General features: G+C 42.5%; 1 protein-coding gene across 1 annotated transcript in view; it reads right to left on the reverse strand.

The window, feature by feature from the left end:
* JPH2 (junctophilin 2) overlaps positions 1 to 22,965 on the reverse strand; it is a 64,550-nt gene extending 41,585 nt beyond the window's left edge. The window contains exon 1 of the mRNA XM_001369556.4: positions 22,006 to 22,965. Within this exon, the coding sequence (XP_001369593.1) occupies positions 22,006 to 22,384 (379 nt within the window). The 5' untranslated portion in view covers positions 22,385 to 22,965. The remainder of the gene's footprint in view (positions 1 to 22,005) is intronic.
* Positions 22,966 to 24,518: the final 1,553 nt, after the last annotated feature.

Consider the following 24,518-nt stretch of genomic DNA (forward strand, 5'->3'; position numbering starts at 1 on the left):
GTAGGGGTGGGGGAATGATTTAATCAAGTTCTCATAGGGAAGTTTATGGCAGAGCTGGGACATGGAATGTCTGAACCAGAAGGGACTTCAGGAGAGCGTCTAATTTGGCCATCTTTTCCCCCCACCCATCCTCTATTTCATCTACCACTTTACCAAGGAAGAAGTGAAACCCGAAGGGAAATAACTTGTCCAAAGTCATTCAAACTTAACAGCAGAGCTAAGGCTTTGAGTTTCCTGATTCTCAGCCAGCTTGTTCTACTGTGCTACTAAATGACTTCATTCTTTTAAAAAGCTTCAGTCTTTAAAAAAAACAATCCCTTTGTTCCTTTCTTCTTAAACTTCCATGTTCAACTGCTTGATCACATGGTCGATGATGGGGATATGATTGCGGATGTAGACTCTAAGGATCACCCTGGTGCAAATATCAATAATATGGAAATAAGTCTTGATCAATGGCACATGTAAAACCCAGTGGAACTGCAAGCTGGCTTGGGGCGGGGGCGGGGTGAGGGAGAAGGGAGGGAGAGAAAGAATAGGATTCTTGTAACCAAGGAAAAATATTCTAAATTGACTAAATTTTAAAAAAGATAAAAAAATTAACTTCCATGTTTAATCCAATTTCCTAGGAAAACTTCCATTTTCCCCTGAGCTCTCCTCCCTACTTCAACTGTCAAGCATACTTCTCTATTATTTCTTCTTAAAAAAAAAAAAAACCTACCACCAAAAACAAACTTTTACTTTCTGTCTTAGAATGTATATTTAAAGGGGGCAGCTGGGTAGCTCAGTGGATTGAGAGCCAGTCCTAGAGACGGGAGGTCCTAGGTTCAAATCTGGCCTTAGCCACTTCCTAGCTGTGTGACCCTGGGCAAGTCACTTGACCCCCATTGCCTAGCCCTTACCACTCTTCTGCCTTGGAGCCAATACACAGTATTGACTCCAAGATGGAAGGTAAGGGTTTAAAAAAAAAAAGAATGTATATTTAAAATCAATCTTTTTAAAAACTCTTACCTTCTGTCTTTATATTGGTTCCAAGGCTGAAGAGCCATAAGGGCTAGACAATGGGGGTTAAGTGACTTGCCCAGGGTCACTCAGCTAGGAAGTATCTAAGGCCAGATTTGAACCCAGGACCTCTCATTTCTAGGCCTCTATCTACTGAGCCACCTAGTTGCTTTAAAGTCTACCTCAAGCAACTCTCACATTCCCCAGAGTCAAGCTGGATAGACCAAACTCCAGTGACCCCACTCCTTCTTCCCTCCCTTCCTCTACCCAGCCCCTGTTTCCCCTTGGGTCCTTTTCTCCATTTATAGATCACAGTTCCTGGCAATGACTAGTAACCCTGGGAACAAGAATATAAGGAACCTTTTCTCCCCAGCGGACACTGACCTCTACAGGGTGGCCCAGAAGGACACTCTGCTGAGTGCCTCCTACCTGGTCGAAGTTCAGTTCATCTACAAAGCTGCCTGAGCCCCCAGCTTGGCTTGGAGGCAGTTTCATAGAAAGAAAAAGAGAGAGAAAGAAGAATGGAGGGAAATAATAAGAGAGAAAAATGGAGACAGAGCAGCGAACAAGGGGGAAAAAAGAAAAGAAAAGATGGGTAGAGAAAAGAAAGAGAAAAAAGAATTTGGTGATTATTTTTGTTGACAGACTCTGAAATCTACTCTAGCAACTGCAGGCAGATTGAATTGGAGGTGGAATGGGCCAGAAGGGTCCCTTTAAGTCCAAGAGAAGGCAAAGTTGCAAAGGGAGAGCCGCTTCTGCCAACTGTCTGAGCAGGAAACTGCCAGGTTATATTAGGAAACTTGCTAGCTGAGAGTTCCTTGGGCCAGCAGACCCTAGAAGGCAGGAAAAGAACCAGATTTCAGGGCAGGAGCAAAGTGCTGTGGGAGGCCCCCTGCCCCACTCTGCACAGTGTGACAGGATTGGGGAGGGACTGCAGGGAGCGAGACTGTACAGTGGCAGTGTGCGCAGCGCCTGGCCTTGGGGAGGACTCTGGCTTCAACATCAAGGACTGTCGCTTATTAGCGATAAGCACATCTCTCTCTGGGTCCTGTTTTCCTCCTATTCCTTCTCTTCCTAACAATAACGATAATGATAATACTAAAGAGAAGAAGATTTGATAAAGCATCTACTAAATGCTCAGCACTTTACAATTATTATCTCATTTGACCCTCACAACAACGCTGTGAGGTAACTACTATTATTAATCCCATTTTACAGTTTAGGAAATTGAGGCAAATGGAGGTGAAGCGACTTCCCGTGGTCACAAAACTAGTAAATGGCTGAGACTATATTTGAACTCAAGTCTTCCTGACTCCAGGCCCAGTACTGTACCACCTCGTTGTCATATGACTAATTCTACTGAAATAGTACTAAAAATATTGATTACTTATTTATTATTTCTATATTGTACATAACATACATACTATACTTTATATTATGTGTAATTTATATAATATAATAATATTTTATTACTTATTATATATCAGCACTTTAAGGTATGATAATAATGAGCTAGTGTTCATATAGCGCTTTAATGTTTGTGAAACACTTTATGAATGATCTCATTTGATTCTTACAATGGTAGGGGCCTAGCTGTCAAATACAAATAGCTGAACCATCTACATTGCAGGGTGGTTATGGAGGAAAGTGCTCTATTAACTTCGAAGGGTTTTAGAAATATGATCTATTATCATTTGGACCAATCTCTCATTTGCTAAGAGGAAACTGAAGTTGCATAATAAGTGGCTATCACTGGGGACAGCTGGGTAGCTCAGTGGATGGAGAGCCAGGCCTAGAAACGGGGGATCCTAGTTCAAATCTGGCCTCAGACACTTCCCAGCTGTGTGACCCTGGGCAAGTCACTTAACCCCCATTGCCTAGCCCTTACCGCTCTTCTGCCTTGGAACCAATTCATGGTATTGATTCCAAGACAGAAGGTAAGGGTTAAAAAAAAAAGTAGCTATCATCAAAAAAAATGACCCAGTTTTAAGTTTAATCTGCATTATTAACATTTTCTCCAACACTAATATATTGAGTATATAAATCAACAAAACAATAAATCAAGCCCTGATTTGTAGCATTTGACAATTTCCAAAGTATAATGCTTGCCCTGAACATGTAACAACTGGCTGTCAGTCAGTATGAGCTAGCTCAGGCACACCCCTGGAAGTGACTCGCTCAAAGACACACTGCGGTCTCCAGTCCTCCTTCCTAGACTTTACTGTTTAAATTGGAAGTCAGTGTAACTGATTCAGCTTGACCCTGAGAGTTAGGACACCTGGGTTCTATTAGGGAACTGCAATGATTCGAGTAGATGAGATTCTTGGTTCGAGACTCAGTGTTGCCATTAAGATGGGAAAGTTACTTGCCCACCTCCCCTATACCCCATCTCGCACCCCACCCTCATCTTAGGTCAGGCTGAAGACAGTCCCCAGCAGGAACTTTTAAAAGGCTTTCCTACTCAACCTGAGCAAGGGATGCGCTGGTTCCTGATGCCGGAATGGATCCAGATAAAATAACTGACTCCAGTCTGGGCGGCTGAGAGGAGACTCTTCCTGGAATCAGTCATGGAATTTCAGAGCTAGAAGGAATCTCAGAGGCCGTATAGTTCCACATCCCTGGATAGGAACGACGTCTACAATCCCTGACAAATGGTCATCTCATTTCTGCTCGAAGATATCCAGTGATGGGAAATCCTCTGTCTACAATTCCACGGACAGCTCATCCCATTTGGGGAGGATTCTGGTTGTTAGGAAAATTTTTCTTCTATTAAACAGAAATCTCACTCATCACATCTCGGCATCGGTCAGTCTCTGAGCTGACAAGGACCCCGGAGGTCATCTGCCAACTACAACCTATACTTAAACATGAATTTCTTTTTCCTCAAAATTTAATCCCACTGAGATCACTTTAGTCTGAGCCCTCATTCCTTCGTGCCTGGATTATTAATATGATAATCTCCTAGCATCCATCGGTCCAATTTTGTCATCTGGGGTCAAACGGAACAAATCTAATCCTCTTTCCACCTGACTTTACACTTCAATGGACTCATGACTTTATAGCTGTGGGTATTTCCTCCATGCAGATGTCTGGGAAAGAACCCATACGTTTTGCATTTACCAAGAAGAAGAGCAAGAGGTCTGAGTCTCATACACTGCCCTATTTGGGCAGAAAGAAAGCCTTGGGAATTTGGCTCCCTTGAGGGGGTTGGGCAAGTTTTTTTTAAAGACCCCTCCAACGTCATGTGTTCTTCCAGCCTGATAACCTGTGTTCTAGGGGTCTTTCCAGATTTAGCATTCTTTGTTTTATGGAGATTGTTCCATTTTTGTCAATCTCCCACATACCAGAAGCCAAACTGGGACTCTGGAAAGGGGTTGACTTTTTTTCCTATAAAACATCACCAGCTTTAGGGGTCTGATGCAGATCCCATTTCAGGAATTCAAATGAATCTTCTGAAACTTTACAGCATTATACCATGAAAAGATCACAGGGCGAGTTATCTAGGGAACGGAGTTCTACCCTTGGCTATGCGACTTTGGGTGAACTCCATTTCCTCTGTGTTCCTCACTTTCCTTCTCTGTAAAATGAGTGGGATTGAATGAGAAGGTCTCTTATAGTTCTTTTTAATTCTTAATATTCTATGAGATGGCATATTATAATGGAAAGAGTGGGAGATGTAGGTTCAAATACTAGCTCAAACATTTACTAATAGTGTTACTATGGGAAATTGGCAACATTTCTGAACTTGTTTTTTATGTCTACAAAACAGATAACACCACACAAGGATGTTGTAAAGAAAACAAGCTGCAAACTGTAATAGGTGCGCCTGTCATTTCCATCATTATCAACACTATTAGCAAAAAAGTGATCTTGAAACCTCAGCTATGAACGCCTTTCTGACGATGGCCCTGGCACTGGGGAGCACAAACTTCAAGTCAGAGGCATTCTCCAGATAGAAAAAAATGTGGTCTCTGATGCTCAGAGCCAATGTGGAAGGAAAGGAACCTGGAGAGATTTAAATGAAGACAATGATGTCAGGAGGTAGTTCACTGAAGTCATAGTCAAGTTTCTTATTTCCAGTAGCGTATAGTATCCTTGAAGGGAGAAGATGATAAATTGGAGCCTAGCCAAAGAACAAGCAGCTAGGTGGAACGGTGGAGAGATAGAGTACTGGGCTTAGAATCAGGAAGACTCATTTTCCTGATCTCAAATGTGGACTTAAGATATTTTATTAGCTGTGTGACCCTGAGCAAGTCACTTGACGTTGTTTGCCTCAGTTTCTTCATCTGGAAAACCAACTGGAGAAGGAAATGGCAAACCACTGCAGTATCTTTGCTAGGCAAAACTGCAAATGGGGTTCCAAGGAGTCACAAATAACTAAAATGACTGAACAACAATAGACAAAGAATACAGTGGCCAGGATACGAAGGGAGTTTAGGCCCTGCCATGAAAAAATCATTTGAAAGAACTAGGGTGTTCAAAGTGAGGATGACAAGATTTAGAGGGAAATATGGCCTGTCTTCAAATATCTAAGGGTCAGTCATGAATAGGAAGATTCAGTCTGTTCTATACAGTTCCAGAGCACAGAGCCCAAACCACTGGAAGTTATAGGAAGTATATGACAAAAAAGAAAGAACTTTTTTACAGCTAGCGCTGTTAAACAATAGAATGGGGTACCTTGGTAGGCAGTGAGCTCCCCGTCATTAGGGGTATTCAAGAAGAGGCTGGATGAACATCTATCTACCTATCTAGGAGTGATTCATGTTTTGGGTAGAAATAGGGCTGAATGATCTGAGGTTCCTATGATCCTAAATTTGGTCATTTCTTTTTTTGATAAGGTCACTAGGCTGATGGGTAAACCAGAGAAATTCTATAAACTATGTATATACCTGGATTTCAGCAAAGTGTTTACAATTTTTTTATATTATCCATATAGACAGGATGGAGAGACCTGGTCTAAACAATAGCATAGGTGAATTTAAAATTGGTTAAATGACCAGACCAAAAGAGTACTCAGTCATTAATGGATTTTTCAATTGATCTCTTTTGGTTTTAATATGACCTTCATTTCCAAATATATCCTCTCCCTTTTACCTATCCAGAGAATCATCCCTTGTTACAAAGAACAAAAAAAAGTTTTAAAGGAAAAGGGAAGGAGAAGCAAATGCTGTATTTGTGATGCTCCACACCAAGTCTCCTACCTCTTTAACTAATCAATTATACTATTAAATACAGGATGAGGAAAACACATCGAGGCAATAGTTCGTGCAAAAAAAGACTTGGGGGGGGGGTGGGTTTGATATCTGTGGACTGCAACCTCAGTAGGATTCAGTGGGGTAACCTGGTAACCTCAAAAGTTAATTCTATATTAGCCCCACCAAAAGTATCCTGAACACCCTGATGTCCTCTGCTCTGGTCAAGCCACGTCAATCTAGTCTTGGCTTCCACATTTTGGGAAGGACACTTTCAAACTGGCCTGGGTACAGAAAAGAGCTCCCAGGACTACAGCCACAGGGACTAAGTTAAAGGAACTGGGGCTATTTAGCCCAGAGAAGAGAAAAATTGAAGGGAAGGAGATACAATGGCTATCTTCAGACATTCGAAGGGCTATTACACAGAGAAGGAAGGAGATTCTTTCTTCTTGGCTGCAGAGAGGAGAACTCAAGGCAAAGGCTAGAAGTTGCAGACAGACAGATTGTTTTGGCTTCACTTAAGGCAAAGCTTCTTGGCAATTAAGGCCATCCAAAAGTAGAATGGGCTACCTCGGGAAGCAGAATGCTTCCTCTCATTAGAGATGATGAAGTGGACACTGGATCACTTGCTAGGGAATCTCATAGCTGGAAGGGACTTTACAGGCCATCTAGTCTAACCTATACCTGAATAAGAATCCCCTCTACAATATACCCAAAAGGTGGTCACCCAGGTTCCACTTGAAGACCTTGGTGATGGGGAACTCATTACCTTTTTAACTTCTTTTCTTTTCAACTCTTACCTTCCATCTTACATGCTGTGTACTGGTTCCAAGGCAAAAGAGCAGTATGGCCTAGGCAATGGGAGTTAAGTGACTTGCCCAGGGTCACACAGCTGGGAAGTGTCTGAGGCCAGATTTCAATCCAGGACCTCCCATCTCTAGACCTGGATCTCCATCTACTGAGTCACCCAGCTGCTCTCTGAACTTGCTACCTATCTATTCTGGATAGCTCTAATTGTTAATTTTTCCTTTTCTCAAAAGCTCAGATTCCACCCATCAATTCCACCCACCACTCCTAGTTAAATCTGAGATAAAGCAGGACAAGCTTAATTCATTTTTCATACAGGCAGATTTTTAAAATTTTTTAAAAAGTTTTTTTAATTTAAAGACAATGTCTCACCTTAACCTTCTCTTCCCCGGTTACTTTAATAGATCTTTATAGGGCAGGATCTTAGGGCCTGCCTCCCTACTCAGGACAGTCTCCAACTTATCCATCTCCTTTCTAAAACGTGATATTTAAAACAGAATGCAATCTTACAGATTTGGCTTAGCACTGGCTCTCTCCCACCCCTTCCTTAGGACGCTCTTGTTACCACAGAGGATGGACTAGATGATTTTTTTTTTATTTAAACCCTTACCTTCCGTCTTGGAGTCAATACCATGTATTGGCTCCAAGGCAGAAGAGTGGTAAGGGCTAGGCAATGGGGGTCAAGTGCCTTGCCCAGGGTCACACAGCTGGGAAGTGTCTGAGGTCAGATTTGAACCTAGAACCTCCCGTCTCTAGGACTGACTCTCAATCCACTGAGCTACCCAGCTGCCCCCTAGGATGGACTAGATGATTTTTGAGACACATTTCAATTCAGATTCTATGCCTTTGAAATGGAAGCGCATGTGACATAGAAATGAGCAATTTCATCAGAATCCTGGTGAGCCCGCAGTAGGGCTGGACACTCAAGGGTTCACATCGGGGCACCTGGCATTCACACTATAGACAGGCTTATGGCAAGGACACGGTCTAGTTCATGTTAGGGCAGAGTTGAGTGATAAGAGTCAAAGAATGGTCCTTTTATGGCTAAAGATGGGAAACAATCCAAGGAACCTTCCCTAACGTGACTCTATCCCCAGTGGCTAGGTTAGAATGGAACATTTTTAGACACAGGATTAACAAAGAGTTAAAAGAGAGCCTTAGCATCCATGAACACATTCGGTCCTCACCATAGAGCCATTGATCTATATTTTTCAGATGAAGAAACTAAGGAAGTGACTTTCCTAAGAGTATACAATGAATTGGTTTCAGGACTGGTACTTCAACAGAGTTCCTTGGCTCCTAATTGTATAAATGGAGATTTTGAACCCTAGACTTCAATCCCCAGAAGTCCTTGGTATTTCCCAGAATTCCCTATAATCTCACCTGAGTCTCCACATTGGCGAGAACACAATTGGTATTTATCTGGCAGTAACGCCTCCCATGCTCTCTTCTCTCTCTGCCATTGCAATGATGTAGGAAGTATAGTGGTAAGCTAAGCTAAGGTTGGGGATTTTGAATGGGCTAATCAGCCATGGGCACATGGTTTTTATTTGTATCTTCTTTATTCCTTGATTTCTAATAATCCTTAATAAACCTCAAAAAATATAATATTTTTATTATTAGAGACATAATTTAAATTTTATATAATCCAGCTGGTCTTTCCACCATGCTCCATGAGAAATGTTCACGCAGGCAGAAAATTTCTGTTGCTATGTCCGAGGCTGGGATCACGGTCCTTCACTTCCCATTTAAAATTGCCTGTGTTGAAAGTCAACACTCTGGCTTGAAGAGACTACTGCATACCACCCAAAGCAAAAGGGCTGATTTGGACTATTTTTATACTCTTGGTAGAAAGGATTGGGTTGCATATCATGGGAAGGAGAACTCTGACCCTGGGACCTCATGGCTCCAATACTCCTTGGCTTTCAGACAGTCTTTACTCAATTACCCATCACACCTCACAGAAATACTTGAGAATGAGCCTGAAACCTTCCCTATCCTCTTCCCAAACAGAGTGCTGACAACCTTCGAGATTGTCGCTGACATGGCTCTCCTAGGCTAGTGTTCTTCCCAGTGTGGCGTCCTGCCACCCTGCAGGTTTCATGAGTTTTCATTTAAGCTGAGAGCCCATGGTAAATTGGTATAGCAGAAAAAACCCCAAGGGATTTGAAGTCAGAGTAACAGCGTCACAATCTTTACACGGCTTTGAGTATACCAGTCTCTTTAAGTCTCAGGTTACCCATCTGCAAAATATGCATGTGATTCCTCAAGTCATTTATAATTCTAAATTTTCTAAGTTTAGGTCCCTGAAATATATCCTGAACCCTGGCTCTTCTTTAGGGCTAAAGACCTATTTCTCTAGTCCCATCTGCTTCAGGATCAAATTTAAAAAGTTACTCTTCTTGGCACAGCCTCATAAGTAAATTGAGGCAAGAGTTCGCTTGTGGGGTATATAGTTTGAAAGTCTGACTGTAAGGCAGAAAGATGGAAGGGAAAGGCTTGAAGAAGACCTGAATTTCCTGGACGAACATGTCAAAAACTACAATACTGGAGATGCTAATGGAAGACTAGAAGGTGTATGTGCTGTTGGTGTGGCTGTGAACTGACCTAACAAACCTGGAAATTAATTTGCAAAGAGTGACTAAATTGCTTAGACCATTTGACCAAGTGGCCCCACTATTAGGCATAGACTTCCAGGAGGTCAAAGAAATAAAGAAACCCCCTGGATGTTGCCAAATATTCATAGCAACACTATTGGGGTATGAAAAAAAGGAAAAGGAAGAAGAAAAGAAAATGGATGCCTCTGGACTAGGAAATGACTAAATAAATTGTGGCTTGTAAATGTAATGGAATATTATCACGATGTGAGAAACAGCAATAATGAGGAATTCGGGGGGCAAAGCAGGTCCAAGGGAATAACATCCAAAATGATTATCAGAAATGCAAATTATAACAGCAAAACCTGATGAACTATAATGGACAATCTCAGTTCTGAGGACCAGTTAAGGAAACAAACCTTCATTCTCTCAGGAGAAAGATGGTGTTGCTGGTGCTGGCAGAGTTTGTTATATATTTGGAATGAAATATAAACACACATCTATGTCTATATACGTATATATACACACAGATATATTTCATATATACATGTATACTTTCTCAATATACATACATATATATACATAGGAGTATATATATATACATACGTGGATATGTTTATACTTTATATATACACAGACACACTGTCAGTGACAATCATTGTGCCTGTTGGCTTTGCTGAAATTTTTTGTTATTTGGACAGATTTAACGATGAGGAAGGGCTAAGGCAAAATACCTCTAGGATTCCAAACAAAAGCTTTCAAAAACACACACCTAGTTTCAAGCACCAGTTTTGTCTCTGATTCATTATATATTCTTTGTCAACGTGGAAATCTAGAAATCCCCAGTTTATTTAGTTTGAGGGTAGAAACCCCAGGTTTTGACCTTGTCCCAGGAGAGGTTTCCCCCTGAGAGAAGGTCCCTCTTCACCAGACAATAGACATCCACTTCAGCTTTGGCGCAATAGGTAGTGCATCAGTCTCGCAAGCTGAAGGTCCCGAGTTCGATCCTCAGAAGGAGGGAGTGATATACAGGAAAAGGCTTCTGAAGACAAAAGTTACTTGACTTTGGATGGGGTTTACCTCCTACCTGAAGTAGATGTCTATTGTCTGGTGAAGTGGGACCTTCCCTCAGGGGGAAACCTCTCCTGGGACAAGGTCAAAACCTGGGGTTTTTACCTCCCAACTAAATAAACTGGGGATCTCTAGATTTCCACGTTGACACCTTAGACAAATCATTTTTCACTCTAGTCCTCAGTTTCCTCAATATAAAATAAGATTGTAAGGATCGAATGAGATAATATTGTTAAAGTTTTATTTTTCTTTTGTAGAGTCCAAATTGTGACTCTGTGGATAGAAAGATTTGTCTTTCTGAATTCAAATCCAGCCTTAGACACTTAGTAGCTGTGTGAGCCTGGGCAGGTCACTTAATCCTGGTTGCTTCAGTTTGCTCATCTGGAAAATGAGCTGGAGAAGGAAATGGCAAAGCTCTCCACTTTCTCTGCCAAGAGAACCCAAACGGGTCACAAAGAGTTGGATATAAGCAAACCAACTAAATAAACATGCAATTATTACTTGGATTATGATGATCTGCGTATTTGATTATGTGATTTGAGGCAGCTAAAAGGTACAGTAAATTAGAGGGTCAGGCTTGGAGTCTTCAAAATTCTTCCTCAGACACTAGCCGTATGATCCTGCACAAGTCACTCCAACTCTTTCAGCCTCAGGTTCCTTATCTAGAATATGGGGATGAGAGCATCCACCTTACATGGTTGTTACGAGAAGACAATGAGCCAACATGCTTTGCAAACCTTAGGGTTATATAAATGCTAGCTAATTGCTTGTTATTTGACTCATCCCTTTTACTAGATTATAAACTGGCAGAAACTACAGTTTCATTTGTGTCTTAAGCACAATGCTTTGCACATTGTGCTTGGTAAACTTAATTAAACAAGTCAGTTTTCCATTGTTCCTCCAAAGCAAAATGGGGAAAGATGAATGGAAATCAAGTCAACAAAACAGATGAGATGGCTTCTACTTTCAAAGGCCTTTTTCTTGTTAACTTGAGCCCAGAAAGCCTCATGAGTAGGAGGAAGGAGAAGAGAAGGAATACAAGGGATAGAAAAGGTGACTGCTCTATGGTAGTCAAGGGTCCAGAAGGGAAGAGCATCCCCCTCCCAGGACCACTAGAAAATATAAAGCCCCACCTTCTTCCCTGAGGTGTGGCAGGTAAGGCACAGATCAGAGACACACTGATTCTGGGTAGGAATTTCAATCCTGCAACTTATTAGCTGAAGGTACCAGCAAGTCCTGGCTCAAATTTTCCCTCGCATAAGAAGATGTAGGAATAAAGAGTCCCTATAAGTGAGAGGCATTGGGAGGTTGATCCATACCCCACTTCCAAAAATCTCCTCACTAGTGCCTGAATTTTCACTGTTAGTCATTTATTTCTGCAGAGCCCTAAATGAGATCCAGAATAATGCAAAAGAATTCTGCCTAACTATCCATATAGGAAAAACTAGATAAAGAATGCCTATTATCTAGACTATGATATACAGATAGATGGACATCCCATGGAGTTGTTCCACATAAATATATATTGTAGAGAGAATACAGCTGAATATGAAAAAGTATTCAAGATTAAGCTCATTAATTTTTTCCTTGTTGTTTCTTTTTTCTGCTGCCTTTATAATGTAATCTGGATGGGAGAGAAGAGAAATGTTGTAGATATAACAGACCTTTATTTTAGCCAAGAATTTGAGCAAGTCTCTTTTTTTTTTTCTTGTGGACAATATGGATAGATGTTGAATAGATTATAGTACAATTGGAGCTGCATGAATGAATGTTCCTATGCAAAGATTCATCATTAATGGATTGATGTAAACTTGAAAAAGAAGTCTCCAATGGAGAGCCCTCGGAATATATTCGTGGCTATATTATTAATATAATGTTCTTTTTTTATCAATAACATACATGGAGGTAGAGATGGCATGCTTATCAAATTTGTAGATAATGAAATTGGGAGAAATTGCTAAGACACTGGATAACGGCTTTAGGATCCAAAAATAGCTCGCCAAGCTAGAATAATGAGCCAAGTCTTTAAAAATAAAATTTAATAGGGATAAATGTGAAGCTTTCATCTAGATTCCAAAACAATCAATTTTACAAGAACAAGATGAGAGAGATATTGCTAAACATTTGAAAAAAATCCAGAGTTTTTAGCAGATGGCAAGCATGAGTCAACAATGTAACAAGGTAATCAAAAAGGTTAATATTATTCTAGACTGCATTAAGGGAAGCATAGTGTCTGGTACAAGGGAGATGACAGACCTATTATACTCAGCCCTGGTCAGACAACATCCGGAGTACTTTGTTCTGTTCTAGGTACAATATTTTATTTAATTTGTTTAAAAACCCTCTCCTTTTATCTTAGAATCAAAACTAAGTATCAGTTCCAAGGCAAAAAAAGATGGTAAGGGCTAGGAAATTGGGGCTAAATGACTTGCCCAAGGTCACACATCTAGGAAGTAACTGAGGCCAGATTTGGATGCAGGACCTCTCATTTCCAGGCCTAGCTCTCTATCCACTGAGCCACCACCTAGCTGTCTGGTAGACACCATATTTTATAAAGGATGTATTTCTAGAATATGTCCAGAGGAGGCAACCAGGACACAGATTCCTGTCTGGAAGACATATCAAATAAGGATCAGGAGCAGAAAACTGGGAATGTTTAACCTAGAAATGTGAAGTCTTAGGGATACATGATAGGCATCATTCAAGTATTTGAAAGGCTTCATGTGGAAGAGTTGCTGGATTTATTCTACTTAGCCCCAAAAGGAAGAGCTAGGAGCAAGGAGTAGAAGTTGCAGAAACACAAATTCTGGCTCAAGGAAAGGAACATTTTCCAACGTCAACATGGAATCTAGAAACCCCAAACTTGTGACCTAGTGAGATCTGATGAACCCCAAGTTTCAGGACTAGCTTATAGGTTGGAGACCCCAAAGTTTGTCCTTGTTCCTTGTTCCCTTGAGAATCCAACCTGAAGGGAATCCCAGGCTAGCAGTTTCAGATTGAGTGGGGGACTCTCAGGGGAATGACAATCCTAGTTGGGTGGGACTAAGCATATGCTAAGGACTCTCTTTGTCTTAGGTAGTCTCCCCTATAGTATCAGACCCTTTCCCAAGAAGATCCACACCTGGGCAGGAACCATCCTTTAGTATCCATTGTAAGTATCCCCTTCTCTTACACCCCAGCCTCTAGCTATGATTCCTTTCCCAAGCTTGATTGTATCCTGTCAGTGTAGTTTGAACACTCCCATTTTCTTTGTAGCTATGGTGATGTCAATCATCTTTCCCTGCCCCTGGACTCCCCAGATGGTATATAGGTTCCCCAAATTCTTTTGTTCCCTAGAGTCTAGCATGATGGCGCTCCCCAGAATAACATCCCCAGAGTCCAGGATGTATACCCTGTAAAAACTGTGGAGCCTGACTGGGTAAAGAATCAAATACTGGACTTATCCCTCTCCTAATTAAAGACTTGGTTTTTCTGACTATTTAATAGTTCTGTGTTATTTCCAGTTTAACAAATGGCAAGTCAGCCAGGAGGTTGAAGTTATGGCTGCCTAAACCTCCATCCAGCTTGACCCCAGAGTGAGGTACACACAAGAACCCATTGAGTTCAGTCAGGAGTCAGCTGGGAATAGTATAGGTTTTATATATATATATATATATATATATATATATATATATATATATATATATATATATATATATATATATATATATATATATATGTTCTGAGTTAAAGGTAATTTTTGAACTTTTCCTTAGTAGCCCTAAGTTTTGTGTTTGGAGGAAAAAAATGTTATGGGTTTTGGTTTTTGAAAAAGTAAAAGGATCATGAACTATAACCTGATTTGTGGAATTTTTAAGGTAAATTTCCAGAGTGCAACCTTTACAAGAAATAAGTTTTTGTTTCAAAAGCCAATAATTAGGGCTATACAAAGAGGATTAAATGGACAGTTCAGGAAGTCTGGAGGTCTCCATGCAGACTGAACAATCACTTATCAGTGATACTGTACAGGGGATGCTTGATCAGGAATGGAATAGATTAGATGGCCTGTGAGGTCCCTTATGACTACCGATGCTGTGAACTACTGTAACATTTAAAGTAGTGTTTGGCATAAAAATTGTTACAGATAAAAGAGTGGTTGCCTTAAATTGTGACTTCAGAAATATGGTTTCAAGACAGTATCTTGAGTTAAATCAAATATAAAGTGGTCACTAGGGAAAAAACCCCAAATATGAAATATACCCAAGTCAGCTGGGTTTTTATGGAGATTTTAAATAATACAAATAAGGAATTAATGAGAGGGAGAGAGAGAGTAAGAGGAAATAATGAGAAAAGGGCTAGGCCAGCCCAGGCCGGCCTAGGCCAAAGCCTTAAGAGAGAAATCAGTCAGTCTTTAATCACTCACCATATGATCCTTTCAAGGAAAACTCTAGTGTTCAGAGAGACCCACCAGTTCAGCTCCTGAGCTCCACTTCAGCTTCCAAAGCTGAATTCCCTGAACCCCTTTGAACTGGTTCAGACAGCTCCTTTTAAAAAGAATTTTCTCCTATGTCATCTTCCCTAAATTCTCTCATCTACCAATCACAGTAGACGATTCCGAAGGACAGACCATTCTTAATTCACACCTGAGTAGACTAAACTTTTGAGTAATTCACACCTGAGTAGACTAAAACCTCACACCTCTTTTGTTAAGGCTTGTCCCTTACAAGTTTGCAAGTTACCTGACCTTCATAGGTACTTAGCACCTTCCTAAAAATAGACTTAGCTTAAGGCTTTTTCTTCACTATAAGTATGAGTTAAGTATTTTTTCATTGTTCAGTAAAGAGTTTACAACTTTATCTTCCCCTAAGTATGCTTAAGTATGGGTGGAGTAGAGTTCTCACATTACTGACTAAGTCCCTTCATTGTTTAAAATGGGGAATGGTCTTAACCAAGTGTTCTGAAGTAGGGTCTGAGAATTTTTAACCCAACAAAACACAGCTTTTAAAAACCAAGTCTTCAAGTGACTATATATGATTATAAGTCATAGAACAAATAACACAATCTCCAGAACACCAAAATAACAAGGGGGCAGCTGGGTGGCTCAGTGGATTGAAAGCCAGGCCTAGAGACAGGAGGTCCTAGGTTCAAATTTGGCCTCTGTCAACATGGAATCTAGAAGCCCCCAAACTTGTAGCCTAGAAAGATTTAGTGACCCCCCAGTTTAAAGGTGAAAGCCCCAGGTTTGACCTGGTCACAAGAGAGTCTCTGGGAGGGAAAGTGCAACTTCACTAGTCTTAGACTGACAATAGACCTTAAAGTAGTTTAAGTGGGAATGGCTAATCCCATCAGGTGTTAAGTATCTCTTTTGTCCCAATAGTCTCTCCCCTCAGGCCAAAATCCTCCCCCAGATAGCCCAGTCCTTGGCAGGGTCTTTCCTTTTTGTGTCAGTTGTAAAGCATCAGCCTCTCACTATTATTCCTGTCTGGGACTCCCCATTTTCCTTTGTTACCTTTGTGAAGTCAATCATCTGTCTCATCCTCAGCCCCCAAGTTTCCCAAGAAATGTATTTAAGCTTGCCAACTTTAATGGCTCTTTGGAATTATCCAATCTAGCATGATTGGAGTTCCCAGGGATCAGTGACCAGAGCAGCCAAAGTTCAATCCTTGGACTCTTCTTGGGTGTGGCACGTGTGGCACACAACGCTTCCTGGAGGCCTAATTTAGCACTGAACTCCTTTCCTCAATTAAAGAGAGGGTTTTTCTGACTATTTAATAGTTCTGTGTTTTGTTCTAGTCAACACCTCAGACACTTCTTAGTTGTAAGATCCTGGGCAAGTCACTTGACCCCCATTGCCTAGCCCTTACCACTCTTCTGCCTTGGAACCAATACACAGTATTGATTCTAAGAGAGAAGTTAAGGGTTAAAAAGACAACAACAACAGATTGTCCAAAGGACAATGGAAAGATATATCGTGGACATAAATAGGCAACACATTTAACAACCAAAAATTGTGAATAAGGGGCATAAAAGATTATAGAAACCCCAAACTTGAAGCCTAGTAAGATCTGATGAACTCCAAGTTTTAGGACTAGCTTGTAGGTTGGAGTCCCCAAAGTTTGTACTTGTTCCCTGTTCCCAAGAGAATCCACCCTAAAGGGAATCTCAGGCTATCAGTTTCAGAGTGAATAATGGACCCTAAGGTGAAAGACAATCCCCAACAGGTGGGGTCAAGACCAGGCCAAGTGACTCTTTAGAGCAGTAAGCAGTGCCTCAGTTTCTCAGACTTGTAAACTGAAGGTCCTGAGTTTGATTCTCCAGATGAGGGTGTGTTACAGTGAGAGAGGCTTCTGGAAACAAGAAGAGTCACTTGGCTTGGGCTTGGTCCCACCTGATGGGGATTGTTGTTCTCCCTTAGTTCTTCTTCCACCATTAGCTTAGCCTCCTTTGCTAGGATCACAACCCATCTTCAAGAGTGAGTGTCCTTCCAACACCCTGTCCTGGGCTTTGCCTTTTCTCTCAATACTCTTTCCTTTAATCTCATTGACTTCCATGGATTCAATGCCAATTTACAGAGATGAAGCCTAAGTCTAAGATTCTGTGACTATATAAAATTATTCCTGATCTCTTGGACACTAACTATATGTTTAACAAGAATTTGGCAAACTAAATTCTATCCTTTCCTTTCCCTTCTCTTCCCTGTTTATCCCACAAAATCTCAAATTCAACATATCCAAAGGAGAATTTATCTTCATCTCTAAGTCCACTCTGCTCCAAACTTCTTCTGAGGATACTTTTATCTTCTCCCAATCACCCAGGCTCATAGCTTCCAGTCATTCTTAACTCCTTTCCTCTCTCCTTCCATATCCACTCATTTGACAAATCTTGTTAGTTCTGCTCATCTTTCATATCTTTTGGCCCCGCATTACCTCAGAGCACTGTTGTAAAAGCCTACCAGGTGATTTCTCAACTTCCAGTCTCTTCTTCCTTCTCTCCCAATCTATATTCCACACAGATGACCAAAAAACAACAACAACAAACAAACAACCTTCCTAAGGCAAAAAACTTATCTTACTTGATTATTTAAAATCCTTCAGTCCTCAACCTGTCACTTAAGGGACTCATGCCACTTTTTTTATAACACTACATTCTAGCCAAATTGGATTACTGACTTTCCCTTGGCAAACCAATTCTCTCTCTCCATGCATTTTCACAATTAGGAAACAAAGAATCAATGAATCTGAGAGGTGGAAGAGATTTCAGCACTTTTCTAGTCCAACTCCTATTCAAAAGTCACTCCCAGTATAACACACCTAACAAGTGACACCCCTCCCCTCCCTTGTCCTCTACCTAAAGATTTCTAAGGAGATGGAATCTACTACCTCTGGAAACCAAACATTCCATTTGGGAGCTAAATGGAGCACTGGATAGAGTTCTGGGATAGGAGTCAGGATGACTTGAGGTCAAATCTGGCCTCAGACCCTCACTAGCTTACTGACCCTGGGCAAGTCACTTAACCTCTACCTATTTCAGTTCCCTCAACTGTCAAATTAATATAATAATAGCATCTACCTCCCAAGGTTGTTGTGAGGATCAAATGATATAATATCTGTAAAGTGCTTCACATGGTACCTAGAACACAGGTGGTGGTTAATAAATGTTTATTCCCTTCCCTTCTTCCTGTCCCATTGTTAGGAACTTTTTTCTATGACAGCCTAAATTTGTTTCTTTGTTAACTTCCATCTATTGTTTCCGGTTCTCCCCTCATCAGTCAAACTGAACAAGCCTAACCCTTCTCCCACATGGCAGCCCCTCAAATACCTGATGACAGCTATCTTGCCCTGCTAAGTCTTTCCTCCAGATAGAAGATGCCCAATCCCTTCAGCTGATCCTCATATATCATGAACTCAAGGCTTTCACCATCCCTGATTGCCCTTCTTTAAATACTTTCCAGTTTACCGATGTCCTTAGACCATGGTTCATAAGCAATATTCTAACTAAGCAATATTCTGAATCAAGTTTAAAGAAAAGAGGAGCCATACCCTCCCCAAGTTTGCGTTAGATTTTTTTTGTTGACAAATCAAAGAGGCTTATATTGAACATGAAGTTGACTAAGATTCCCAGATCTTTTTTAGAATCAACTGCCGTCTATCTTTGCTTCTCCGACCTTGTACTGGTGACATTCTTGGCTTACTTTTTTTAGATTGGGAGGGTTTTGGTACCAAGTGCAAGACTTTGCATTTGTCCCTATTTAATTCATCTTTCTTTATTCAGTCCAGTTCTCTAGCCTGTCAAGATCCTTCCAGATCCTTTCGTGTATTGACTCTGTCATCTACAGATAGCCATCTCTCTCTAGCTATCTGGTGAGAAATCATCTATGTCTTTATCCAAGTCACCAATAAAAATGTTACATCTCATAGCACCAAGCACAAATTCCCAAAGTATTCCCCTTGTGACTTCCTGCTCTCATTGACATTGAACCATGACCAATTATTCCTTCATTCTGGCCATTTAGCTAGTTCCACATCCATCTAACTGTATTAATCCTTAATCCAGTCTTCATCCCAATAATAGGATGAGATACTTTTCTGAAAGCTTTGAGAAAATCTATATTCACAGAATATTCCCCTTACCTACTAGCTTTGCAAATCTGTCAACAAAGAAAGGAAACGGGTTTAATCACATATGACCAGTTCTTGATGAAGAACCATTTTCCTTTCTAGATGTTCAGCAGCCATCTTCTTTAATCTTTCAAAATAAGATTTTCCCAAGAATCAAATCAAGTTTATAGAACTATAGCTTGCAACTTTCTTCCCTTTTCCTCCTTCTTCCATCTTTCCTTTTCCTTCCCCCCATCTTTTTCTCCTTCCTCCCTCATTCCCACCCCCTTCCCCTATTTCTACCCCTTTATCCTCTTCTCTCCCCTCCCCTATGCCTTCTCTCCTTATCTCTGCCTCTCACAATTTCCCTTTTCTTTGAGGCTCAGCTCAGGTACCATCTTCTTGTGAACCCTTCCCTGATCCACTCCAATTGTTTTTGCTTTCTCTTTTATCACAGGACCTCCCTCCCAGTTGACTTATCTTGATGTATGCTCTTCTAGGCACTTAACTACCTTGTACTACCAAGGACAATTCAGGTCCCTGCTCTGAATCTCACTTCTCTAACTTGTAAAATGGGAATAATACTTGTAGCACCTACCTAACATAGTTGCTGAGGATAAATCTATTTGTTCTGCAAACTGCAAAACACTATTTAAGTGACAGTTATTATCATTTGTATACTGTATTCCTCACTAGAATATAAATGTCAAGAAAATCAGCACAACTCTTTATTTTTGAATTCTCAGTGACTTACACATAATAGGTGTTATTGCCTTGTGACTTTAGCCAAATCATTTTCCTTCCCCTGGGGCTCAGTTTTTCCATCCATAAAATTAGGGGGTTTGGCTAAAATATCTCTAATATCTCCTTTTAGAAGACATCATATGTTTTAAAGGTCCTTTTGGCTCTGGCATTCTACGGTTTGAGCTCCTATAAGTCATGCTGGGTTTCAGGAGAACTTCTGAAACACCATGAGAATATAGCTGAAGAACTGATTTTCAAGTGTAGGTTCTCCCTTCCCTCCAATCCCCCCCCCCCCCCCCATCAGTAGCTTTTTTTAGCTTTGCTATATATGGCCACTGCAGGAAGGAATGCTGCCCTAGCCCGCTGGTAACAAGCCCTGGATCCTGGATTCAGTTTTCCCTCTACTCTCCGTGCACCTACGGATCTGACAGGGCAACATTGCAGACCACTGTTCAACTCTCTGGCTCCAATTATAACTGCTGGAGGACAGGTAACAATGAGGGAAGAAGAAATGATTAGGTGATACAACCTCTAAAGGTGTTTCCTGAATACTCCTACTGTTTCTAAACACAAGGAATAGGGTGGGAGAGAATGGCTGTATTTTTCTTCCTAGGGTGTGGCAAAAAGAGCACAGGACTTGGAAAACCTGTGCCTTGGCTCCATCACTTACTGGACTGGTGATGACGTCCTCGCCAGCCGTTTCCTCAGCTCTCAAATGGAGATATTGACACGGTGTGCCCACAAGGTTGTTGTAAGGATCAAATATGGGTGGGTTGAATGAACTTTGTAAAGTGTGATTGACTGGCTGATTAAACTCTAAAGCGTCCCGAGCATCAGGCTTATCTGCCCAACTAGAATGAATTTATGCCTTGCAGAGACTTACTTAAATATCTCTTTATACAGAGTGGGTCAAAACAAGAGCTCAGTAAAGATGGATTGATAATAGAAAGAAGGTGTTTCCCAAAACAGATGGATCTAACTTTACACAAACTACATAATACTTTACTTAAGCCAAGATGATGATACCATTAGCATATAGGTCTCTCTGGAGGTGAGAATGTCCACACCTACTCTCTCCTTGGTAAAAAAGAGTAACATGGGGGACAGCTGGGTGGCTCAGTGGATTGAGAGTCAGGCCTAGAGACGGGAGGTCCTGGGTTCAAATCTAGTCTCAGACGCTTCTCAGCTGTGTGACCCTGGGCAAGTCACTTGACCCCCATTGCCTAGCCACTCTTCTGCCTTGGAACCAATACACAGTATTGATTCTAAGACAGAAGGTAAGGGTTTAAAAAAAAAAAGAATAACATGTAGTGGCTGAAAGTCTCTTGCTGATCATCCATTTCTCACTTGTCACGCTTTCCAGACCCCTGGGCTCCTTGTTACCCACCCTCTCACTATACATCAATGAAGCGCCACACACATCCGTACTCACACAGTATGTGGGTACAAACACAGAGCAGACACACCAACTGGCCAGTGTACCTCCTCCCCGAAAATGCAAGTCCATATTTAGTAAGGAGCCTACATGCATACTCAGTCACATTGAGACAACTTTTGATATCTAAAGCAAAGTTTTCAGGCTAGACTGGCTCCCACAGGCTTACAGAAAGCAGGAGGTGGATAATCGTCAATGGGAGCTCCTAGAATGCAAACTATTTTAAACGTTAGTCTACAGAAAGCAAATCTAGAATGTCTGTCCTGCATTGTAAAGCCAAACAGAAACACACTCACTTTTCTCATTGTTTGGAATCCTCCATAGCCCTTCCCTTTTTCTACTAAAGAATCACAGAATCAGAGGAGGGCCCTTCGCCACCCCGTCTAACTCTCTCAGATGAGGCTCAACATTGGAACCCAAAATGAGGAAGTGACCTGCCCAAGTGACAGCTGGTGGGAGAGGCGGGCCTGGAACCCAGGTCTCCCCATTCCTGGTCACCACTTCTCAGGGCAGACAAGTGGTCCCAATGGGAATCCCTCCAGGTCAAATTGCCCCTTTCCCGTTCAGGCTCTTTCACAACATACCTCCATCTGCATAGGTCTCGGTGCCGTAGCCGTCCTGGAGGCCGTTATTCCAAGTACCCTCATACTTGGCTCCACTGCTCGAGCTCTGCCGGGTCCCGTAGCGCCCCTTGAAGCCGTGGGTCCATTCACCTTTGTAGAGCCAGCGCCCCTTGGTCTCTATGCCCAGGCCGTGCCTCTTCCCTTGGCACCAGTAACCCTCATAGGTGTTGCCACTGGGCCAGGTGTAGATGCCCACCACTTCGAAGCCAAAGTTCCAGGAGCCAGAATACTCGCCCTGGCCCTTGGGCCCAGTGCAGAGCCCATGGCCGTGGGCCTTGCCATCTTGCCAGCCCCCACAGTAGGCGCCACCATCGTCAAAGTCAAAGCGGCCTCCACTCATCTCATCGTAGACCCTGGCTTCTTCTCCGCCCTCCAGCTCGAGCCTGGGGGGGAGCCCCAGGGCTCCACCCCCTCCCCTCTTTCCAGTCCTGGCTCAGGGCTGTACCTTCTTCCCCCTTCCCAGACGGCTCCAAGGTGGCAGGCCCATCATCCCGGAGGTGGTAGCGTTTCTGTCTGTAAAGGGCAGCCACGGAGGGTCCCGACCCTCCCTCCAGAATCAGGGTGAGGGAGCAGAGAAGCGCCGGCTTCCAAGCCAAACAAGAGGCAGGAAGGACTTCACATCTTCCAAAGTGTCCCTTTACTCCAGAGGCAGTTCTGGGGAGGACGGGAAAAGTGGCATGGTCCCTTTAAGAAACCTCCCTGGGGAGGCTGCTGGGGCAGGAAAGGATAGGGGTGCCCACTGGCCGGCGGCCCCAGTCAGGGCGAAGCTCCCCTCCGAGCGCCCCTGGCTGTACTGAGCTCCCCAGCGCCAGGCTACCACTCCAAAGAGTCAGCTGGCTCCTTCCTCAGATCTGGAGGGTGTGTGGGGTCCGCCTGTCTCTCCCCGGCTCTCCCTCCTGGAGCCCCCGCCCCCTTCTCCTGATCCTGCCCTCCTCCTCTGGTGGAAAGGTCAGTGCTACCCTAACAAGGCCTTCGGATCCGAGGAGCCGTTCCCAAAATAACCCTGGAGCCCAGCCTCCCTGGGCCCCTCAGTGAGGTAGGGAAAAGTCCCTCCTTTCCCTGAATTTAGCCGGGGGGCAGAGGGCAGGGAGGCTGAGGGGGGGACGGAATGAGAAGGCATGTGTTTAAATCGGGAGCCAGGGCTTCAGAGCAGGCAGTGGCTGGAATACGTGCCCGGTGGGTAGCTGGCTTGGCAGCTTTGAGCCTCTTCTTCCCCCTGGCATCTAGATCTGGCATACCTCTGGGTCTGGGGTTGGTGCCCCAGGAGTCTATAGAGGAAGTTTCAGGAAAGGGGAAAGAAGAAAAGGGCAGAAGACTGAAATCGAAGTCAACTTTAGTGATGGGAGCCTTGGGGGAAACTCAGATCCTGTCCGCATCCCCTCTGCAAGCTACTCCCTAAAACAGGACCTCCGTGCCAAACCCTGACCAGTCCATTGCAGGAACCCACTGGCACGAAGTGCCAATCTTCCTCTAAAAGGCATGGGGAATGGGTTTGTTTTTTTAAATTCTGTTTGCTTTTGGAAGAGTCCTAGGAAGAGACTGGGTTCTGGACATGGTCTAGAAAGTACAAGAAATCTGACTCACGTCCACTTGCCTCCCTTTCCCTCCTTGGGAACTCAACATACATTTCAGGAACCCTGGTGGAACACAGGGCAACAGAGCCCTCAACAGAAGGCTCTCCTTTCCCCGATCTGGAAGCAGCACAGCATTTTTTTTCCCCTAAAAAGGAAAAGAGGGGGAAATTAGGTGGCTAAGTGGATTGAGAGTTAGGTACAGAGATGGGATGTCCTGGGTTCAAATTTGCCCTCAGATACTTCCTAGCAGTCACTTAAACCCCCATTGCATAGCCCATTCTGCTCTTCTGCCTTAGAACCAATACACAATATTGATTCTAAGATGGAAGGGAAGGGTTTTTAATTAATTAGTTAATTAAAAGGGAAAAGAAGTTGGATATACCTTTACTTTAGACTCCACCACGTTCTGTCATCATTGAAGCCCTTATCTACCAAAGGGCGTTTGCCCCCTCCTTTCCCCACCCAGTCTTTTGCTCTGGCATTTTAAATTAAAACACTGCCAGAGAATCTCCCCTCTCCATCCTTCCCATCCCAAACCTCCTTTCAGAAAGCTTTTGGTCCAAAGGGCCTGAGTGGATTGGGCAGCATCCTGGTCCCTACTAAATGTTATTGAGACCAATAAATCTTTCTGGTGTGAAGTGTCAAGATCTGGAATATCCCAGCAGACCCCTTGGGGTTAGGAGGACTGCAGAGGTAGTAGTTCTTGGGAAAGCAGAGATGTGGGAATAATAGGAAGTATTTGGGAATCAGTATATGGGAACACACCAAGAAGATGCCAAGGAAGAAATTATGGCACTAGTTACCTAACAGCAATATTCAGTTCCACACTCCTCCATTACAACTCAGACTCTAACCTGTAAAAACTTAGTTGAATTTTCTTTTTTTTTCCTTGGAGGAGGA

Source organism: Monodelphis domestica, chromosome 1, assembly GCF_027887165.1.
Source record: "Monodelphis domestica isolate mMonDom1 chromosome 1, mMonDom1.pri, whole genome shotgun sequence".
In the NCBI taxonomy this organism is placed as follows: domain Eukaryota; kingdom Metazoa; phylum Chordata; class Mammalia; order Didelphimorphia; family Didelphidae; genus Monodelphis; species Monodelphis domestica.